The sequence below is a fragment of the Squalius cephalus genome (genome assembly GCF_949319135.1).
Source record: "Squalius cephalus genome assembly, chromosome: 18".
Classification (NCBI taxonomy): domain Eukaryota; kingdom Metazoa; phylum Chordata; class Actinopteri; order Cypriniformes; family Leuciscidae; genus Squalius; species Squalius cephalus.
The window spans coordinates 11,052,110-11,075,060 of NC_137139.1; the positions used below are offsets into that span (position 1 = coordinate 11,052,110).

The 22,951-nt window shown below is 37.7% G+C and overlaps 1 protein-coding gene across 1 annotated transcript in view; it reads right to left on the reverse strand.

Annotated features, from left to right (window-relative positions):
- The window catches only part of tspan2b (tetraspanin 2b), a 28,916-nt gene extending 7,229 nt beyond the window's left edge, over positions 1-21,687 (reverse strand). The window contains exons 1-3 of the mRNA XM_079848610.1: positions 21,479-21,687; positions 7,717-7,816; positions 65-162 (exon numbers count right to left, since the gene is read on the reverse strand). Coding sequence (XP_079704736.1) covers positions 65-162; positions 7,717-7,816; positions 21,479-21,547 — 267 coding nt within the window. The 5' untranslated portion in view covers positions 21,548-21,687. The remainder of the gene's footprint in view (positions 1-64; positions 163-7,716; positions 7,817-21,478) is intronic.
- Between the last annotated feature and the right edge of the window lie 1,264 nt (positions 21,688-22,951).

Here is a 22,951-nt window from a genome sequence, read left to right on the forward strand (position 1 = left end):
TTACAAAATTAATTTGAAGTTGACATCCGTGCTAAACCAGAAGAATGAGCACTATCTCACTCACCAATCCCAGCAGGCACTGAGACTCCCTCACAGCACCACAGCAGCCGAAGAAGCCCACCAGCATCACCAGACCCCCGGCCGCAATGAGGATATAAACCCCTGCGCAGGACGCAAGAATAAAGCAACGGTCAACAAATCACATGACAGGTAATATAACGACCAGAACCACATGTAACACACCAAGTCATTTTATGCTTTTTCAGCACCAACTGATGGTAATATCTGTGAAATTTTGAGAAATAAAAAGGCCTATTGTAAAACGTGTAATACTGTTAATGGTAACTAAAAACAATATTTATTTTAAAAATATTAAAAATATTTATTAAAGGGATAGTTCGGCCAAAAATGATATTAAACCCATGATTTACTCACCCTCAAGCCGTTCGAGATGCATATGTCAATCATTTTTCAGACGAACACATTTTCAGTTATTTTAGAAAATGTCTTAGATCTTTCAGTGGTTATAATGTCAAGTTATGGGGTCCACTCCTTCAAGTCCCAAAAATGTGCATGCATCCTTCACAAAAGTAATCCATCCGGCTCCAGGGGGATAAACGAAGGCCTTCTGAGGGTAATCCGTGCGGTTTTGTCGTAAAAATATACATATTTAAAACTTTATAAACGAAAATAACTGGCTTCCGGCAAGGGTCGACGCGTGTTCACGGGAGATGGATGCCGGCATATGACGTAGGACGTAGCGTTTGATTTAGCTATACTTCGTTCTACGTCACGACGCTTCCTACGCTACATCCTACGTCATACGCCGGCATCCATCTCCCGTGAACACGCGTCGACCGTTGCCGGAAGCAAGATATTTTCGTTTATAAAGTTTTAAATATGTATATTTAAATATGTATATATTGTATATGTATATATAAGGAGTGGACCCCATAACTTGACATTATAACCACTGAAAGACATTTTCTAAAATAACTAACTAACTAAATCATGGGTTAAATATCATTTTTGGCCGAACTATCCCTTTAAGCTCAAAGAGATGATGGATGTTTTGAAAGCATTTTTTAAATCTGTTGTCATTGCAATTTCCCACCAATATTAAAGCTTGAGGGTTTAAGGGATGAAATTAAGATTTAAGTATTGTAATCTTACTACTGTAGAGTAAAATAATTAATATACAGTACTTATTATTACAGTGCAGTTTTATATGATAACATAGTACTGATAGTTGTATATAATATACAGTATCCTATAAACATTAGCTAACAATTAGAAATAACAGTAAAACATACTAAACACTGACAATTTTACCTTTTAATTTGTTCACAATTGAAATATTAGCAATATTAGCATTAATGCAGATTTCAAATGATGAACACAGTCCTGTTCCATCTGAGAAACTGCCACTAATGTGAATGTGAACGCTAAAGAATAACTTTCTCCAGGTATTGGACCTGTTAGGTGGCTGTAGTGAAGCGTACAACTCAGGAGATACTCAAACAGATCTTTACTCCAATAATCAACACAAAATTAACAGGAGAATCACAATGAGATTACACAGCCACGTACACATCGACGTTAAACAATACTGTTATCATACTGAAACTGATGGCTTAAATACACAGGGCAAACAAAGGAGCTAATGCATTAATTAACAAGGTAACAGGTGAATGGGATGAGTTAATGAAAGAGGAAAACTTGGTCAAAGGAAAACAGCAACTGAACACAATGAAAACTAAGGGGCTGTTTACACGACACCGTTTTCAACTAAAAACGTAAGACTTTTTATGTGTTTTGGCTGTTCATGTAAATGACAATGGCGTTTTGGGCGCCTGAAAATGCAAACTTTTGAAAACGGGTTTCAAAGTGCACGTTTTTGAAAACGGTCTCTGTGTAAACAACGAAAACGCGAATCTGTGAAAACGATGACGTCATGCACATGTGCATTATGTGTTCAATCTATAGTGTTTCATCGCCATCTAATGGCCTGGCAGCAGAATACAGCGCTTTTAGTCATTTTCACGAATCTGAGTGAATGGGGATCGTTTTGACAATGGTGTCGTATGTACGCGGAAAACTTCTCAGTTTTAAAGACATCGTTGTCGTGTAAATGTACCCCATGGCTGGCCACACACTTGAAGATTTTAATATTTTGCACCTAATTTGCACCCCCTAGCGATCGGGGAGTGTGGCCTGATTCAAGGCTTGTCGCAAACGACTTTTTGTCCACAAAATCCTTAATTGTATGTTGCATTTACGATTATTTTACTGCTCCCGACCGCGTCGGAGCCGCAAGATCCCAAATCGTAAATATCAAACATGAGATCTCAGTGAGATCTTTTCTCACTGTGGAAATGCTACTACAATCGACAGAAGGTCTGGACGAATCTTCTAGTGTGCATTCGGAGATTATAATGCTAAAAATCGGTTGAAACGGTCTGTGATCTCCCACAGTTTTAAATCCTCTAGTGTTTCCCAGGCCTTAGAAAAAACAGAACAACCCTGACAAGACCTCTTTGTCTTGACATTGATTGTTAGTTTCAGCAAACAGCTTCATCATGCCAAAGAGGATGCTTACAGAGTTGTGGATACAATCTTATATAACCAGGCCAGAAACAGACTAACAAAGACGATCAGAGTGGCTAAAAGAAGCTACTCTGAAAAGCTGAAAAAACAGTTCTCAGCCAATGACCCGGCAACAATCAACAAATGGCTGAGGATCTGAATGTGTCTTACTGTCGATTTGAAAAGCCCAGTCTCACACCCCACACCCACTCTGACCTGCACTTCACACATTCACCAACACCTCCTGCAACCCCCCCTCCTGCTATTCAACTTAAGGTCTGTGTGGAGGACGTGAGCCGAGTTTAAAAAAAACAGAAGATCAGGAAAGTTTCAGGCCAAGACAGTGTTTCACCTGCCTGTTTATTAAAAGTCAGTGCTGACCAACTGGTCTCAATCTTGTGAAGAAGGAGCAGTGTGAAGTTCCCTTCAAACAAAATCATTACAGCTCGATACATCATTGGACTTAATGACTACAGACCTGATGCTCTCACATCAGTGGTCATAAAGTCATTTGTTGGCCAACCTGAAGGACATCACCAGACACTTGCTGGATCCTTTTCAGTTTGGCTCGAGCAAACAAGTCTGTAGATGCTGCAGTCAACATGGGACTGCATTATATCCTGCAACATCTCAACAGACCTGGGACTTACGCAAGGATCTTATTTGTGGATATCAGTTCGGCTTTCAACACCATCAAACCAGATCGTCTATCATACAAACTGTTCCAGCTTTTCGTGCCCACCTCAATCTGTCAGTGGATCACCAGCTTTCTGACAGATAGGCAGCAGCTAGTGTGTGAACGGGGAAACTCACATCCAGGACCCACACTATCAGCACTGGTGCTCCTCAGGGGTGCGTCCTCCCCACTGCTCTTCTCACTGTACACACATAACTGCACCTCTAAAGTGGAGTCATTCAGTGGAGATGATCGTGGACATCAGGAGAAACACCCCAGCACTCCCCCACTCACCATCAAGAGCAGCTCTGTGGCTGAAGTGGAGTCATTCAGGTTCATGAGCAACACTATCTCTCAGGACCTGAAGTGGAACAATCACAGAGACTCCATTGTGAAAAAGCCCAGCAGAGGTTGAACTTCCTTCGCCAGCTGAGCCACAGGAGCTGCTGACACAGTGCTACTCAGACTATATTGAGTCTGTCTTCTGCACTTCAATAACTGTCTGGTTTGGAGGCTGAACCTGTACTGGAGACATCAGAGGACGGTTCGGACTGCTGAGAGGATTATTGCTGCCCCCCAGTCCGACCTCCAGGACATGTACTCTTCCAGAGCGAGGAAAAGGGCAGGTCAAATCATCACAGACTCCACTCACCCCGGCCACAACCTATTTGAACTGTTGTCGTCCGGACAGTGCCTCAGATCACTATAGGCACAGGAACAGTTTCTTCCCGCAGGCTATTTCCCTCTTGAACAGTTAAATGCCGTCCAAGTACAATATCCTTGTAAATTCATTAAGTCCTATTTATTCATATTATTATTCACAATACTGTAAATGTTCAGTATCTGTACATTTTTATAATGACTAATCCTATCTGTGTCTAAAAATGTATTCTTAAATGTTATCATGTGTCTTGTTATATTTATATACTGGAAGCTTCAATAACAAGGTAAATACCAATACCAAGGCTCACTTGGTAATAAAGCTCTTTCTGATTTCTGATTGTTCAGCAGGAAGTAATGTAACCGGATCACCAGCAGAGGGAAGCACAAGCGTTATATGAGTCCTATTGTGAGATGACAGCATGTTTTTGAGAACAGCGAGACCGCACACAACACTTAAAGATGATGTCATTAACTTTCACTCCAGCCTCTTCCATCATCTTATTATCCTCATTAGAGAGAACAGAAAGAGGGCAAGGGGTGTATGAATTCCCATCTGCCCCAACAACAGGTTCAGCATCCTCAGACTCTAGCCTCAAAATGTAATCGAGAGACATAAGCTCTTTAGTTCATGAGGAGTTCTTCCTGAGCCATTGTAATTATGCCACAGGAGACCTGGGACAGGTGGGAAGTCTGGAAATGAGATATAAACTCTCTTGAGAGAGCGATAGAGAGGAGGATATTACCTTCCTTTTTTATTATGCAGGATAAAAAATTACAGATGTTGATGTTAAGTAATTACAGTGCTTTCAAAGTCATGCTGTAGTGTGTGTGATATTCCTCAAACATTCTGGTCAGGGACAGGGTATTAACAGTTTCAAAAGCTGAGGGTCTTTTGGACTTTTTTTGGACTCTTTTGGATATTTTTAGAGAAGTCTCGTGCTCACTAATGCTTCATTTATTAAATCAAACATCCAGAAAAACAGTAATTTTGTGATAGATTGTACATAATAACTTACATTAGCATAAACTTTGGTTTATATATAACTCCAGGCTTATGTGTACTATCAGTTTTTGGTTGTTTATGGGTCAAAGAACTGCTTTATTTTATTGAGCAGACTGTTGGATATTTAGCCAATTTCACAAGCAAGTAGGCCACAAGTACAAAGCTATAGGTAATCAGATATTTTGAAAAGTGTGATATTGATTTTAACAGAGAAGAGTCCCAGCTCTTCAATCAAACATTAGAAGCCCTTATAAAAGTAATAGCACAGCTCTCCTCAACAAGTGACATGTTTTAAGGTTTCATTCATTTCTTTAACACAAATAATCCTTAGGTTTAATGAATACCTGGTATGAGAAATGGTGATACTTGTCTTTGCGAACATCACTAAACAGAAGCATACAAAACATGTTTTTTCCCGGAAGAAATACTTCTTCTGGGCTGAGAGTGTTACTTACTCAAGCTCAAAAGCCTCTCACCAGAATCTCCAGAAAAAAAAGGAAGGCAAATTAGAGCAGAAACTAAAATAAAGTGTGACAGAAAGAGTGGAAACAACTTTTATCTTCCCTCGACTAAAAACAATCTTGTCACACGCTGATAATATTTACACCGTTGCCACAGCTGTGGAGAAGACCATACTTTGTCATTGCTAACTCTATAATCTAAAAGTCATGTAAAATGTGTGTGTGTACAGACAGAGAGGACTATGAAGCCTGAACTGTTCACTGTCAGCATTGTCAGATGGTTTATTCCAAGCGATTAAGGTTTGGCAGGTTAGGTCCCATTAACCCCTGTTGCTAGATACTGTAAAAACATCTTTCTTTATCTATGGCCATTACAAATTATTTAAGTATTCAGACAAAATATAATTAAAGCAACAGTATAATGCAAAAGTTGTAGTAAAAAATATGGTAAGTCTATAAATATAATCGTATGTGGGTTGTATTTGTATTTAAATGTGACAAACAGGTTGTAATAAGTGTGTGTGATGCCTTAAAATTATCATGTGGTTTTATGACTGTGGGTTGCAACTGATGATGAACTAAACCGATTGTTGGTTTAACTTAAAAGTAAGTTACCTGGTTGCCTTAAAATTTTGAGCTCATTGAAATTAAAATTTTGAGTTAATGCAATGAAGGAGATTGGTTTAATCAACTGAAAATCAAAATATTATGTTATCTGAACCACATTAATTATGGTTGATTTGACAAAGAAAAAAGTTGTGATAACAAATTATGAATATATATATATTTTTACAGTGTATGTGACTTTGTGACTGGGATTTAACAGAGACGTTGGGTCATGATCTTTCACATGGCTTCTCTTCACAGCTTTTAGTACTAAAAGCCATAAATGAGGGTGATGTCACTGACTAAACCAAGCTGGAGGAGGGTGTTGGAGGATAAGTATATTTTCTGACATCATGGAAGTAAATGCCCTCCTCTGCATCTAGATATAGCATTGCATGACCTCTCTCTTTCTCACTGTCCCACAAGGTTGAACAGTTGCTACAGAAAACCTGAAGTCTTGCGGTTTCCTCCACGTATGCACAATTTGAAATGTCACTTCCTGTTTTCAGAAACACCCAACCTTTGAAATGTACAAGAACTCACTCAGTCTCACGAGGGCTGGGCAGAAGGCGGTGGAAACTTTACCACCCTGAGTGGCCTCGGATGTTTCCATCCACTACCAATAAACACTAGCTCTGTCTGTCATACATTTATTTCTGTTTTACATTATGAGCTACAATGGCATCTAAAAACTCTGAAACCACTAAATAAAAATCTTTTTAATTTAATTTAATACATATTTGGCAGAAGAGTTTATATATATATATATATATATATATATATATATATATATATATATATATAATTATTATGATTTAAATTAATTAAAGGTGCTCTAAGCGATGTTGGGTGACGTCACTTCTTGTTGACGTTCGAAGTATTGTCAAACAAAACGAAGGCTAGCTCGACCCTCCCTTCTCCTCATCCCGTCCCCTCCCCCTTCATCCGTGCTTCCTGAAACAGGCTTTTCCAATGTAAATTCGGGACTTTGCGCGTTCCTTCTCCTTTTCCCTCTTCTTTGCTATTTGTTCATCGGAACGTCGTCTCTTTGGTCGTGTGTCGGCCATATCAAAATTCAAGAGAATATAATTCTAACGTTAGTCATTGTCGTTGTCTAGGACATCTCTCCTCTAGCTAACTTCCCTCTTCATGCTTCTCTCTCCTCCACTCCACACACCTCCCTTCATGTGCACGCGCACTAACCCCCACCCCCACCCCCAAATCATTCTTGTCGGTTATTGGCTGAAACACTTTTTGCTATGTTTCATGGTCCAGGCTGGGCCAGTTTGTTTTTGTTGTCGTTTGTGGAGCCTGGGGTGTCTACAGAGACCGCATTTTTTTTACAGTGTGTTCAGGGGACTGGCAGCTAGCGGACAGTGAGGAGATGTTTGCTGTATGTGACAAAAAAAAATTCAGCCTAAAAAATGCGTGACATCACTTAGATCGCCTTAAATTATAGTTATTATAATTAATATTTATATGTCATAATGATTTTTTTTTTTAACTTTTTTCAAGTGTAAGTTTTGAATCACATAATTTCAATGATCTCAGCTCCACTGCATATTTAAATAAGTCAAGGGACAGATCTCAATCAGTATTTTCACAGGTATTTGTTTGGAGAACTGGACATTGCCCTTTGTAACAATGCAAAAAAGGAGGCATCTTGATTTTTGTATGTTCATGGAGAAGTAGTCATGAAATATTATCAAGTGACTGCTTACCGATAAAGAAGGTATCAGGCCCGCCTTCTCCTAAAAGTGACACGGTATTTGGATCAAGTCTCAGCCAGAGTCCCACAGCCAGAACCAGCGAGCCCATCAGCTGCAAGACCAAGACCAACAAAAATCTTTAGAAGACATCCTTTCAAATCCAAATCTGCTTTTTTGTTCTTGGAACACACAAAAAAAAAGAGAGACATTTTTGAAGAATCATTATCAGACAAAATGAATGAGCAACATATTATGTCGATATGTGCTAAATGACGTCAGGCCAACTAAATTAAATTCCTCAGAATGAATTAATTTGACAATAAATAAATAAATAAATAAAACATTTCAGATCTTTATCTAAGGCCTTGAAAGTCTGTACTCTCTGACTTATGTTTTCTCTTAGTTACGGAGAAGTGGCACAGATATTTTTCCACTCTGGCAGGATCCTTCAGGTCTTAAATCTAGTAAGACAGACCGCAGAATTCAGCCACCATCACTCTTAAAAGGACTCTTATTACTGCTGATAAAGAAAGCAGACACTCATCAGTCAAAGCACATTCAAAAGACCATCCGTTGGTTTGAATAGAGTTTGATTCAATTTACAGTGTCCCTCCCAGTTTTACGCTCTTGGTCTCCTGCCACCACTGGGCTTCATAAATGGGTAACACATGTTAAAATGGGCTTTTGTGTAAAACCAATACCTCTGAGATGTTTCAGGTCTGAAGGGCAAAGGCTATCTAAAGCTGTGAAAATCATACTAAATATCTGATTAAATAGAAATCCATGAGAATGATGCAAGACTTTCCTCACTCTGTCCTGAGTCCTCCAGCTGTCATACAGCACACCCCCCTTCGGGAGATGCAAGCCTTCAAACACTCAGTAACCCCACTGCAGTGTAATATCATCCGGCTGACTTCAGTGCACTGCCCCACCCTGGGTCGCCCCACACCCCCCTCCCTCCAGAGATCAGGGTTTATCTGTAGGACAAAAGACCAACTGTCTGTCTGTTACACACTACGCTATACAAGACAATGAGCGAGTGTGTCTGCGCGTGTGCTTCAATAATATTCCCTAAAATCTATTCATTACACACACAAAAATGTGTATGTGTGTGTGTGTGTGTGTGTGTGTGTACATACAAACATATATACAGTATATATAATATATATATATATGTGATGCGATCTGGGAAAACCCACCACATGGTGAAATTTTACCTATTACAGGTTTTGATATCATATGGAAGCTGGTATCAAGCCCTTTCCAAATCTGTTTTTATTTTTATCATAGCTTGTTGGTAGCAACAGTTATGTTTATCTGAAGTCGGCCGATCGCTATGATTTTCTGGAACGGAATTTTGAGAAAAACAGGTTTAATTAACTGTCACCGTCGAGACGCTTCTTGTCCATCTCGCGACTGTTATAAAACTGCGTGACGTTATAGTTTAAACAGGATTGCCTGTTTAAGAGACGGACAGGTGTATGGGATATACGGCGATTGTTGTTTTTTTTCACCTCTGCCGGGCGTTAGAGAAAATGGTCGCATAGAATGCATTAGAGAAAGAGAGTATTTTCAGCTTGACTCTATAAATCGCTGTTTTTCTGCACTAAACAAGGGAATTTTGCCAAGATATTTTCAGAGATAAGAGAAAAGATGTTATAGAATAATAATTTAATGGAAAAAAAATTTGACAAAAAAAAATTACATTCAAACTATTTTGGAATTTACTGAAAACGGCCCAGCGCGACATCCGACGGGTTTTCCCAGATCGCATCACATATATATATATATATATATATATATATATATATATATATGTTTTTCACACAAACACACAAACACACTGAATGCAGAATACAAAATAATAAATATTGCAACAGAATTATACTGTATGTCTGGAAACATATTTGCATCTTATTAATTAGTGACTGTGACAATGTGGACATGCTCTGTAAACAATTATATTCTTACTCGTTATCTTTGTCTTGTTCTTTTGGCAATTTTTTTCAATACTTTTAAGTCTAAACCTCTCTAAATGTATGTTACTATTTTATTTATACAGCATTTATATTAGTTATATAAACTAGTCTAATGTTTAAAAGTTGGGGTTTGGTACTGTAAGACTTTGATATTTTTGAAAGAATACAGTAAACATTTTTAATATTGTTAACTATTATTACAATTTGAAAAGTTTAAAATGTTAAACTTAAAAATATTATTTTCTTCTAATATATATATATATATATATATATATATATATATATATATATATATATATATATATATATATATTACTGACCCCACACTTTTGAACAGTAAATAATAATGTTATACAAATAACATAATAAAATGCAAGTAATATCCAATGACTTTGCTTTAAATGTAAATACTATAATAATGCAAGAATAACAAACAAAATAATCATAAAGTCTCTCATACTGAGTCTAACAGCTTTAGGCCATGCAGTTTCCACTCTTAAAATTGTTTGTTGGGTCACTTTTTATTTTCAAGGGGGATTTTACATGTATGGAAACAAGATTTGGCTTTTTCAAGTTTATTGGGAGTTTTATGGTGTCTTTAAACAGACAATTTCTGAGCACATTTTTATGTAATTTCCATAATTTCTGCAACAAACAGAGCTTTCATTTGTAGCAAAGAAAGAAAAAAAAAAAGGCCACGGTTAAACTACCAGACATTTCTTTGATGTTTCATGTTCCAAGTGACCAGATGAACATAATATAAACTAAATATCATGAGATCATGTGTCTATATTCTCTAATGAAGAACTTGCAGCAAACACAAAAACACCAATTATATGTTGGAAAAGAAGGTGGAACATTTCAAACTGAGACATTACGAAACAAGAAAAAAAGAAAGACGGGGGAAAAAAAAAGAACGAAAGAATTGGTCAACCCAAACCCAGGAAAAGCTGATTAGATCTCCTGGTGGAAAACAGAATCCAGTCAGCTCAGAGAAGTTTCCGCATAAAAGAGTAGGCAAAAAGTCCCTGGATGACCTTCCGCTTCTGGCGAGATTCTGAAGTGTGGATACGATGGACACTATATTATCCCATGAGGCCGTGGGAGAGGATTTGTGAATGGCAGTGAAGCGACGCAACTGACACTGGTAGATCACATGATAATGACAACATGGCGAATGTAGTACGTCCAGATTTGATATATCTTTAGGTTCTGTGTTAAAAATGCCATTGTGAACACTTAGTGAATCAGGACTAGATGTAGTATTTTCTTTTTTTGATTTGGACCAAAAAAAACAATAAAATTGAACTACAAGTGTGAACACACCCAAAATAAACCTGACTACTACAACTTGACGTTACATCAACTAAAGTGCATTTTAAAGGTCTGTTTAGGTAGAAATATAACTGCACAATTTCCAATTTGGGAAATGAGGTTCTTGCAAAGTAATTATGGCAAATTAGGCAGTAATGACATGAGGGTTGTAGTATTGAGGCGTGTCAGTGGAAAGGGAGAGTGCTCTATTGTCCCACTCTGAGGGGTGTGGTCAGAGAACATCAGGGGACGCTCTCCACACACACACTACACTGTACCCGACCACCTGCTGTTGCTTCTTTGTGTAATTCAGTTTTCAGTAATCCAGTTTTCCAGTTCACAACAGACTGCGCCATCTGACCAATCAGAACAGAGCAGACCAATCACAACAGACTGGGCCATCTGACCAATCAGAACAGAGCAGACCAATCACAACAGACTGGGCCATCTGACCAATCAGAACAGAGCAGACCAATCACAACAGACTGAGCCATCTGGCCAATCAGAGCAGAGTAGACCAATCACAACAGACTGGGCCATCTGACCAATCAGAGCAGAGTAGACCAATCACAACAGACTGGACCATCTGACCAATCAGAGCAGAGTAGACCAATCACAACAGACTGGGCCATCTGACCAATCAGAGCAGAGTAGACCAATCACAACAGACTGGGCCATCTGACCAATCAGAGCAGAGTAGGTCAATCACAACAGACTGAGCCATCTGGCCAATCAGAGCAGAGTAGACCAATCACAACAGACTGGGCCATCTGACCAATCAGAGCAGAGTAGACCAATCACAACAGACTGGACCATCTGACCAATCAGAGCAGAGTAGACCAATCACAACAGACTGGACCATCTGACCAATCAGAGCAGAGTAGACCAATCACAACAGACTGGGCCATCTGACCAATCAGAGCAGAGTAGACCAATCACAACAGACTGGGCCATCTGGCCAATCAGAGCAGAGTAGACCAATCACAACAGACTGGGCCATCTGACCAATCAGAGCAGAGTAGACCAATCACAACAGACTGGACCATCTGACCAATCAGAGCAGAGTAGACCAATCACAACAGACTGAGCCATCTGACCAATCAGAGCAGAGTAGACCAATCACAACAGACTGGGCCATCTGACCAATCAGAACAAAGCAAACCAATCACAACAGACTGAGCCATCTGGCCAATCAGAGCAGAGTAGACCAATCACAACAGACTGGGCCATCTGACCAATCAGAACAGAGTAGACCAATCACAACAGACTGAGCCATCTGGCCAATCAGAGCAGAGTAGACCAAACACAACAGACTGGACCATCTGACCAATCAGAGCAGAGTAGACCAATCACAACAGACTGGGCCATCTGACCAATCAGAGCAGAGTAGACCAATCACAATGGTCTGGACCATCTGACCAATCACAGAATATGGGACATCTGACCAACTTAAGTAATTTCTTTTGAAACTTATATGCCATGTATTTAAATACATTTGTAATGAGTTTGTAATTTAGTACATTCAAAATATATGACTATATTAATTATATAACTTATTAATGTAACTTCAAATAACACACTACATTTCAAATTATAATCCAGTACTTTAAATGTGCTAGTTAACACATCAAAATAAGTGTACTTCTTTAAAGCACAACAAAAGATTATTAAAACAATGATTTAAGATGTACTTTAAAGTAAAATGTTTTACATAATCATGAGAGTGCGCTCTCTTCAATACACTCAAGTTAATATCATATTACTGTCTCTGAAAGTACAGTTTTTCAAGGTCTGAAACGTTTTTGAAAGTCTGGGTTTCTGAAAAAGGTAAAACAATAAAAAAGCATACATGAAGGGCCAAGCCATTACACCAAGACAATTGTAATGAGACCTTCATCAAAGAAAAAGAAGAGAATATAAAAGTGCCCGCACTTAAAGAAACACTCATAAACACGCACGCAACGCCCAGAGACAGCAACACACTAAGTGCACATCACACACACAGCCACAGATATCCCTACAGACATGAAGTCTTTCAAACGCCTAATGGTGTTTACCACAAAGCCACTCCTGTCCTGTTAGCATCAATTACCATAACTCATGTGCCTCTTCCTCTCCTAATGTGCTGGTCTTGTCCGGATCAAGTCTGTATGGTCAATAACAACTGGTGATTAAGAAATATAAACCACACCCGGGTCCAGTCAAGTCAAGCATGTTTAAAAACGGCAGAGTCTGACTATATGCTGTACACCTATAGTTACACTTGTAATTTTATTTATAAAAGGGATAGTGCCAGTCCTTGATTCTGATTGGTTGAGCCGCATTTGAAGCCATTGTAAATTACTCAACAAACACACACCTGTGACCGCATTACATTAGTGTTACTGCGCAACTGCCGTTTGAGATTCTTTGTTACTGCATGTGTTGCTTAGCAACCTCTTTGGAACTACATTAAAGGAGAACTTGGTAACTTTTTTAACTTAATAAAACTGTCTAGAAATCATTTGGATGGTTAAACAACCTATTCTGGTGATATTGATGACTTTCCCCGCTCCCCCCAGCGTTCCCAGGTGGAAAACCAACCTTGCAACTTGGGGACTGCCGTCCCGGTAAGACAGAAATTGGAAGTCTCGTGAGAAGCGAGAACGAGAACGAGCGCGAGCGCGAAACACAAATTGCTTTACGGCAATTCGACATAAACACACACGCATGTATGATGTATTACCAGATTACCCACCTCGGTAGACATAGCTCCACACGATACAGTTGGCTTGCTCCGATCATAACAAACGCACATGAGCAGCTGTAGAGAGGGGGAGGAGGCTGCCGCAAGTGAGTTTTTTACGACCGTGTTGTGAAATATACGCCCCCCCACAGCTGTAGGGGGAGCTCGTGGGGAAAACATGCGACAACAAAAGGGAAAATCAGCGAAGAAGTGACTAGAGTTCGCTAGAGTTGCCGAGTTCTCCTTTAATTGGCGGAGGAATACATGTGTTATAATGTTTTATTACATGGCTTGGTTGAATTCTAATGTAGAATGCGGTGTGTTATTTCTTGATAACAGACCCCTGCTAAGTATAACACACCATTGCCATGAAAAACAGAGCGTTGGTATGGACGCAGGATTCTAACCGCAGAGACGGAACGGACTATTTTCTTAAGCGGAAGGAATACAATCGTTTTTAAATCAATAAACTCCTTTTTAAATCAATATTTTGTGTCAAATTATTGATTTATTTGGTAGGTAGTAGGGCTGTTGGCACAAATTACACAATTCGATTCGATTTCGATTCACAAGCTTGCAATTCGATTCGATTTCGATTCGATTCGATTCAATTCAATATTGATTATTTTGGATATCAGGTAGGCTAAAATACATTGCAAATTTTGTCAAGGAAAACAAATCTCTTAACTATTATTGTAAACTATGGGAGTCAGTTGTAGCCTATAGGCTTCATTAGCCTACTATAATTTTGAAGGTAAAAATTAACTGAATTGTATACAAACACTTAAAATAAACTTTTATTTATTTTTATAATAATAAAGTTATATGAAATTATATAAAAATTTAAATGGTGGCTGTCATAAAAAACTTTCCAGATTTATTCAAACATGCATTAAATATTGAAGAACATTAAAAATGATAATGAATATGTAATATTGTGCATACATTTAACAAAATGCTCCTCTCTAGAGTTAATTTTTCTAGCTGACTAACGAGTTTATGGTCACTGGATATGTTTGTTCTGAGGTAAATGTGACGTGACATGACATTGTTTACTAACGTCTTTCCACGGTTGAAACACTGATTGAGCGATTCCATGTGACATGATACGGACTTCGATAAGTTGTACTCTATATTTTAACACACTTTCAGATGCTCATTTATTTCGCGCTATAACTGGTATTATTAAGGCGGAAGAAGATCACGTGCGCTCCGCGCTGCTGCTTCTCTTGAGCTGAGCTGCGCCAGAGCGATCTCACGCCACAGCGCCAAAACGGTATTGAATTTCATAAGAAAATGGACGTAATTTGAAATCTGAGACTTAATGACAAATAATAACAAAGCACAAAGATTATTGCGATTTATTGGATGGGATGCGCGCAACAATGTTCCATTCATTCATCAACTGAAGACAGGATTACTAATCGATTCTTGGGATTTAAGAATCGATATCGTTTCGTAAAAATGAGAATCGATTAAAATCGAGAAATCGATATTTTTTACCCAGCCCTAGTAGGTAGCCAAGTAATAAGCGGGATAATGTAGAGCGAGGCGGTTGTTATAGCGAATACAACCCCTTCAGGCTGATTCAAGACTCATCCGCTTTGCGTCGTCCTGATCAGCCTGTCGGGGTTGTATTCGCTATAACAACCGCCTTGCTCTACATTATCCCTTACATATTTTTAGTTGCTGGTGTTTATGAATAAAATAAATATTAAAATGAATATTTTTTATGGAGTAGCCGTGTTTTACAGTGGACTTATTGCTTAAGTTTACTTCCAGTAGTGGCTTTGTTTATCTCAACACATCAACTTGAAAATTAGTTTTAAGGCATCTAACTGGTTACCAAAAAAGGCATGGAAGCAGTACAGCCAAAAATAAAACATTTTGTTTCCTTTTTCCTCAATAACCACATTATTGCTGTCACAGTAAAGGGGAATCATATCGTTTGTTGTCCTGTCTCACTTCATTTGTCTTCAGAGACAGTTTGCAGCTCTGACCTCACTCGTTTATGTCTTCCTGTCCGCTGTGCCAATCTGACAGCATTATTAATAATTAATCAGGCTCTCCGATTCAACACACATCAGGGGAATATGATTTGCTCCCAACAGACCATCCATGATAGGACAAATTCTGTTTGGATGTATGGGTACTGAATACACTGCAAACAAACAAACAAACAAATGAATGAATCATGTCACAGATATCTTCATTTTTATTGAATCCGGATCCTAAATGAAGATGATAATCACTGGATCTTCTCTGGATAATGAGCAGAGAACAAGCTAATGTAAACAAAGCTAATGCATGCTAAATGCTGTCAGTCAGACAACATGAATGATAATATCTGTGAGATTAATGTGGCTCTAAACAGGCCAGAGATCATTATCCTCAACAATTTCCTCTCTTTGTCCTATTCTGTCTAGTCCAACTGTGCCCATTTTCCATGGCTGAGCTGCCAGGTTGTGAGCGAGAGGTTTTAGCTGGGAAAAAAAAGAGACTGTTCTGAGGCTATTTAGGTTTTTGTGTCAAACTGAACAAAGCAGAGCTCCCATGCAGAGATGTTCCTCGAATTCATCCTTTCATTTACTGTCAAGAACATTCCGGCTACATTTTAAAGAGACGCGGAGATTGTTAATCCAGGATTGTTAATCCAAGATCTTCTCAAAACAGAACTATGGGGATTTCAGCACTTCAGTTTGATAAAACAGGGATGTTGATCAAATAACTGTTGTATCTCTAAAAAGAAGAAGTTATTGAGCAAGAAGTTGTGTGTTTGCATAAATTTACTAACAATACCCCAATGCGCTTACTGGTTATCTAGGTCATGATCATACCAACTGTCTCTCTTTAGCTCTCACACATACACACACGCACACACACACGCACGTAATATTTAACCCTTTTCTATCCTATTTCCCTTGTCGGCCTCTTAATCAGGCTTGATATTCTCAAACGTCTATTCTTTACTTCTGTTTAACCACATTTTACTGTATTAAAAATAAAAGTTTCAAAAGTAAATTTTTTTTTTTTTTTTTTTTTTTGCAGTGATGCCATAGAAAAAAACATTTTTGGTTCCCTAAAGAACCTTTCAGTGAACAGTCGATAAAGGAGGCCTAATATGACCTTTTACAAAGTCTTGATGGTACTTGAATAGGTTTTTGTGCTCGAATGTTAAAAAACACATTATTTTTCATATATTCTCCATTGTTGCAGCTCCTCTCTTCCCAGTCTGTCAGTATCGCTCTGTTTAGTTCCTGTCTCTCAGAAAAGCTCAATGTGCTCTGATTGGTCGGCTGGATCAGTGTGTTGTGATTGGTCAAGCTCTTTGAGTGTGTTTGAGAAATGTCCCGCCCCTCACCATAACTGTGAGTTTCAACACACTACGAACTCAACCAGGCCCCGCCCCTTTATTTTACGTATGCAGTGGACAGGAATTATTTAAATGAGGAATATTGTGACGTGTTCGTTCCCGGGAGAAAACTCAAGAGTACAATGGAGGCGTTTCAGGGAGTTCAGAAACAGTGTTACTGATATAGAGAATAACTCCCACTGGAGGGACTTTGTAACTTTGCAGAGCTTTTTCATGCTCAAACAGCAACATTACACACTAAAGAAAGTTGTAAAAAAGCATAATAGGTCCCCTTTTTTTCTTAGTGTGAAGAACATTTAAAAAACATTTCTATTCACACTAGTCCCTTATTCTGAAAGGATCCAGAATGGAGATGGAGCTCAAAGCCCAGCAGAGCTCGTCTGGATGGCCTAGGAAAGCCACCAAAGCCTCACAGGAGCAGCAGAGATTGGAAGTTGTGCTACAGCAATGTGGTTCACAGCCTTTTTCAAAACACTGATGCACATCGCAGGAGCTGCAGTGGACTGAATACTACAGGAGCTACAGTACCTTTGACTGAAATATGGATGTTTTGGGATAACTGTTTGGAGAAGCTCAGATAAATGAATGTTCGGAATGAGTACTGCTTACTGCACTGTATAAAATTGGCATAGGATTTTATTTGAAACAATTTTCACCTGATATTTCAATTGCTTTTCAATTGCTAGTAAATGTCACTAATAATTACAAAGAAATGGCAATTAACACATTCAATTAAACATGACATTTTGAAGTAGAAATATTAAAATAAACTGTAAAAAATCCATGAAACTCACAGCAATAAAACAATTTAAGTTATATAATTTATGATTTAATTTTATTTTGGCATTCATAGGCATTCGATATACAAATATACAAAAACACATTAAGATATATTGACAATATCTGTGATATGCTATTAATTTCCTACAGAAAATCATAAAGAATTGCCAATCAGTTTATGAATGCTTAAATACAGTGTTTTTACCTAATAAATTCTATAATGTAACTTAATTTTTTACTGTAAATTTAATTGATTTTTAGTGTAATATTTCTGTTACTTTCTAATTCTTTGTAATTTTTTGTAAAATGTACTTAATTATTTGTTTAAATTTTACAGAAATATACAAAGCAACTGCAAGTAACATTGAATTAAACATGAAAATTTGAGGCAGAAATATTAACATTTCTAAAATATTATAATATTTATATAAAATTATATTAAAAAATTATATAAAATTAATATATAAAAAGAAAATTACAGTAAAAGTGGCAGCTGTGGTTGCCAGAACATTTTAGGTTTTACAGATTGAACTTAAATTTACAGTATTGTTTTTTTATTATTATTTTTCATTACTGATATAGTGTTAATATACCAATATGCTAAAATCTGTTTTGTATTTGTTTGTAAAACATACTCCAATAATCTTTGCTTTATTTACACCTTATGTTTTTGTATGCATACATCTTGAGTGTATGCAGCTTTTCAAAATGTACGATTCTACAGTGTTGTCACTGTATACAGTTATTTTGAATTTATTATATGCAGTTTTGAGTCTAAATGTTGTTGTTTTTTTTACATTTATATGCTCCATAAATAATCATTAATTTAACGTTTTTCAAATATATATATTTTTTTGCCGACTTAATACAATATGTCTTCTTTAATATGCCCAAACAAGAATATTAGTTAAATTTAGATATGTTTGCTCTTCCAACATTTTATTGACAGTGTACTTAACATTTTGGCAAATATAGTAGTAGATCATCTAAATATTCAAGATTCAAGAATCTTTATTGTCACTATACAAAGTGCAATGAAATTAGAGCAGTCTTTACAGTACAATCACATATAACTAGTGCAAGTTAAACGTCCAGTTTAAATATTTGAAATAATTCTCAGTGAAGGCATTAGTGCAAATTAAGCCAGTTATTCCATAACGATGTATAAAGTAGAAAAGCTGTGTGAGTATTGAGTATTGCAAACTTATTGCACAGTTGTGGCATACAGAAAAGCCGTAAGTGTTGCATTGTTTTGCATACTAATGGGAGTGTGCAATAGTGTGCAGTCAAGTATTGCACAGATCTTTCAGATCAAACAGTTAGGTTATTGCACAATAGGCAGTAAAATACTGCATAAGGTATTGCACACAATGGGACAGTAGAAAATGCAACAAAAAGTCAACATATACTAAGCAGTACAGAATGTAAATAATTCTATGATTATATTTGTGATTAGAATGAACACAAAAGCTTGTGAGAATGAAATTTAGCTACCAGTAACTACTATATACTATAAGACAAAGCATTTATTTAGCTTTCTATAAAAAAAAAAGCATGGAATGTCCTTATTTAGACATCAGCATCAAGTATAGGTGTGTGTGTGTGTATGTGTGTGTCAAATGGAAGGTCAAAGTGTCACTTGTTTAAAAATCTGATGATAAAATGGCTGAAATTGTGGGGGGAAAAAATGTAGGGGACATGGTAATGTAATACAAAATGCTAATAAAGTTTTACGAGAGTTCTGTTATTGTGGAAACAGAAACCGTTTCAAAATTTCAGACTTGTTTTAATGGGAATCTAGGCGTTTCTGTGCATAGATGTGCATAAACCACATTCATGTCAATTATTGATAACAGGCCAAATAAATTACACCAAACAGATACACCCAAAAGCAGAGCTCTCAAAACCTTTGACCAATGCATTTCCATGACATTGTTCACTATAGAAATACTGTGACAGAGACGTTTAAAGATTTAATTAATTTTAGTGATTTTTTCCTGTCTGTAAATTACTATTTTAAAATTCCTTGATATGTCCAGGTTTACCATGCATGCAGGTAAGACATTAACCAAGGCTTAAAAACAAACAAAGCAAAAAAACACCAAAATATAGTAAATGCTGCTGTATTTCATTTCATTCCATTTTTTTCATCCCAGATTTTCTAATCTTTTTTTCAAAGAGTAGTTATTCTAATCACTCACGTTGAGAATTTATTATAATACATGGTTACATTATTATTAATTAAAGCAAGGTTACATATTTACTCCAGAAAATGTTTTACCATGAACTATCATGTGTAAGAAAAGTTTATGGTTAATCAGATAAAAGTGTCCTCAATGAAAATTGGTCAGGCCTTCCTTAAACTGTGCTTCCCGTGCCGTAGTTAATGCTAATATATGCCGAGCAGTGTGTCATTCATGAATGAATCAGTGTTTTAACAAATCTTTTAAAACGTAGAAACCATTATCAGTTCACTAAAGCCGTTTTAAAGCACTTGACTACTGCCATCAAAGACTGGCTATTTGCATGAAATAGCATTTCAAGCGGAGTCTGTGAAGGAAAATTTTATTGGTTATGCCAAACAAACGTCGCTTCGTCTGAACGAATGAACTGGGACTTGTCAATGAACTTTAAAGTCTAGTTTAAAAGTAAATTGAATAATTGAATTAAAAAATAAATGGAATAATTCGTTGTTCATGGATGAACTGAACTGAATGAATGAGGCGTCTTTCTTCAATGAACTGACTGACCCTGCTTATTAACGAATTAGGCCTAATCGAATCTCGTTCATAAACTAGGATCTATACAGACCAACAGGGCATTAAAGCCAACATTAAACGGAAGTCTTTTCTTCTCTATTATGACGGCTTCTCGAACAAGAACAAATGTAGGGCGGGAACTGATTGGATGGTTGAGGTTTGCTATTGGTCGATCTAATGTGAGTGACAGGTTGTCCCGCCCTCAAGCTATCATCAGGGAAAAGAGGGAGGGGAAGTTACTCTGACTAAAGATTACAAGGGCACATTAATTAAAAATAATAATAATGACGTGCATGGATAAATCATTTGTAATAAATACTGCACACACACACACAAAAAAAGGTCAATTTTGATTTCATGGTGGACTGTCCAATGAGTGAATGATTCAATGATTTACTCATAATAAACAAAGCTCACTGCTCGCCTCCTACTGGCATAACGATATCCTGCAGACGGGTTTACTGAACTTATCAGCGAACGAATTTTAAACGAATCTATTCACAGAACAGATTCAAAAGATTCGAAGTCAGTGGGGAGAGTCAAAACACCCCGTCCTATAGAGCGCCAGTGTCCGGCTGCTGCCCTCCAAACAAACACACGCTGAAGGAAAAAGGGGCGGATTTTCCTCAGTGGAAAATGTGATTTGAGTCGTACGAGCAGTGACTCTCAGCCTCCCCCCGAATCAAGCTTTAAATTCCTGCAGAAGGTGTGTAAACACTCTTAACAGAACGAATATTTGACTTGAAAGTGCACGCAAAACTGGCTCTAGATAGCAAAATACAGACTACTAAAATACCACACATGATGGCATGTAAATACAACACTACTGCATTAGGCTACTTACCCAGAATATAAAGTTGAACACGAAGAGGAGATATTTCACACATTTCATTCCGCCTTCAACTTTCCCCATGGTGAAGGTACAAAGTGAGCGACTTCTCTTTCAAAAACAGTGAAATGTGAGGATGCTGTTGCACTGCACGAGCTCTGTCAACATCTGTACGAGTAGCAGCGGGTGATTTCGTCTGCGTCTCTCTCTGACTGTCCCGCCCCTCTGAATAATGTGTCGGGGGGACTCGAGGGGGGTTCGGGACGGGCAATGCTCCATCCAGGCACTGCACAGTGGCTTCTTTCATGGGACTGCGCGATCCCAGTCAAAACAGAGAAAGCCTTTAAAGGCTTTTTGTTTGGAGAGCTACTGAGCACAAGTAAATAAACATTTAGTTTTCACTCTTAAAATCAATTTGAAAAATGGAATCATGAAACAACAAAATGATGAAATCAGATGTCAAACAGTGCCAAATCAGAAAACTCTAGCGGTCTAATTTAATATTATTTTGTAGGCTATTTGCAGCTTTATAAGTGTATAGGGTAGATGTCAATTTGACATGTTAAAGTCGGCATGAAACATAATTTGCGATATCTTTTCTTCCCTATTGTGATGTTTAGCCTAGCTATATGAGTGAAACGCCTTTTCAAACAAGAAAAAACATGTAGGGCGGGACTTGATTTTTTCCATTGGGATTTGATTGGATCCTGGTGTTTGCTATTAGTCGATCTTATATGAGTGACAGGTTTATGCTGGGTACACACCAAAAGATAATCGGGCTGATTTTGGGCCGATTTCCCCCCTTCCGACAATCCTAGCTGTGTCCCGATTATCTTGATGGTTCAACAGATTATCTTATCAGATTTTCCCTTGGTGTGAGGTGTGTTAAGAGTGTCCGAACCTGCTCGGAAGAACATCGGAGCCGCCCCGATCGCGAATCGTAAATATTCAACATGTTTAATATTTACGATCAGAAATCCTGATGTGTGGGGGGAACCCCGAGGACAAACGCGCGCACGTTCTGGAGATTATCACGTGAAACGAAACAATATCCAATCAGAAAGTGAGATGATGGAAGACGGCCATTCTCACACACACACACACACACACACGCACACACGCAGGAAGCTGAGTGTTATAAGGGTTCAATGAGGGATTAAATAGGCTAACTTTTTCTAAAGAGACAATAAATACAATAAAGAATAAATAAAGACAATAAAGAATGAATATATTTCTGTATAAAAGGTTATATATAATGGTGGGTACAATGTTTTTTTTTTTTTAATTTTTTTTATGTGAAAATGAAAATCATTCCAAACACTATCATCATAATTTCTTCCTGCATATCATCCGACATGCTTATTCTGAAGTCTCGCGAGATTTTGCGAGATTTCCTGTGTTCACAGTCGAGAATCTGGTTGAAAATCTGTTTGTGTGTGGTGTGCTGTCTTTGTCACATCATGGCACACCACACACTATAGGAACAAA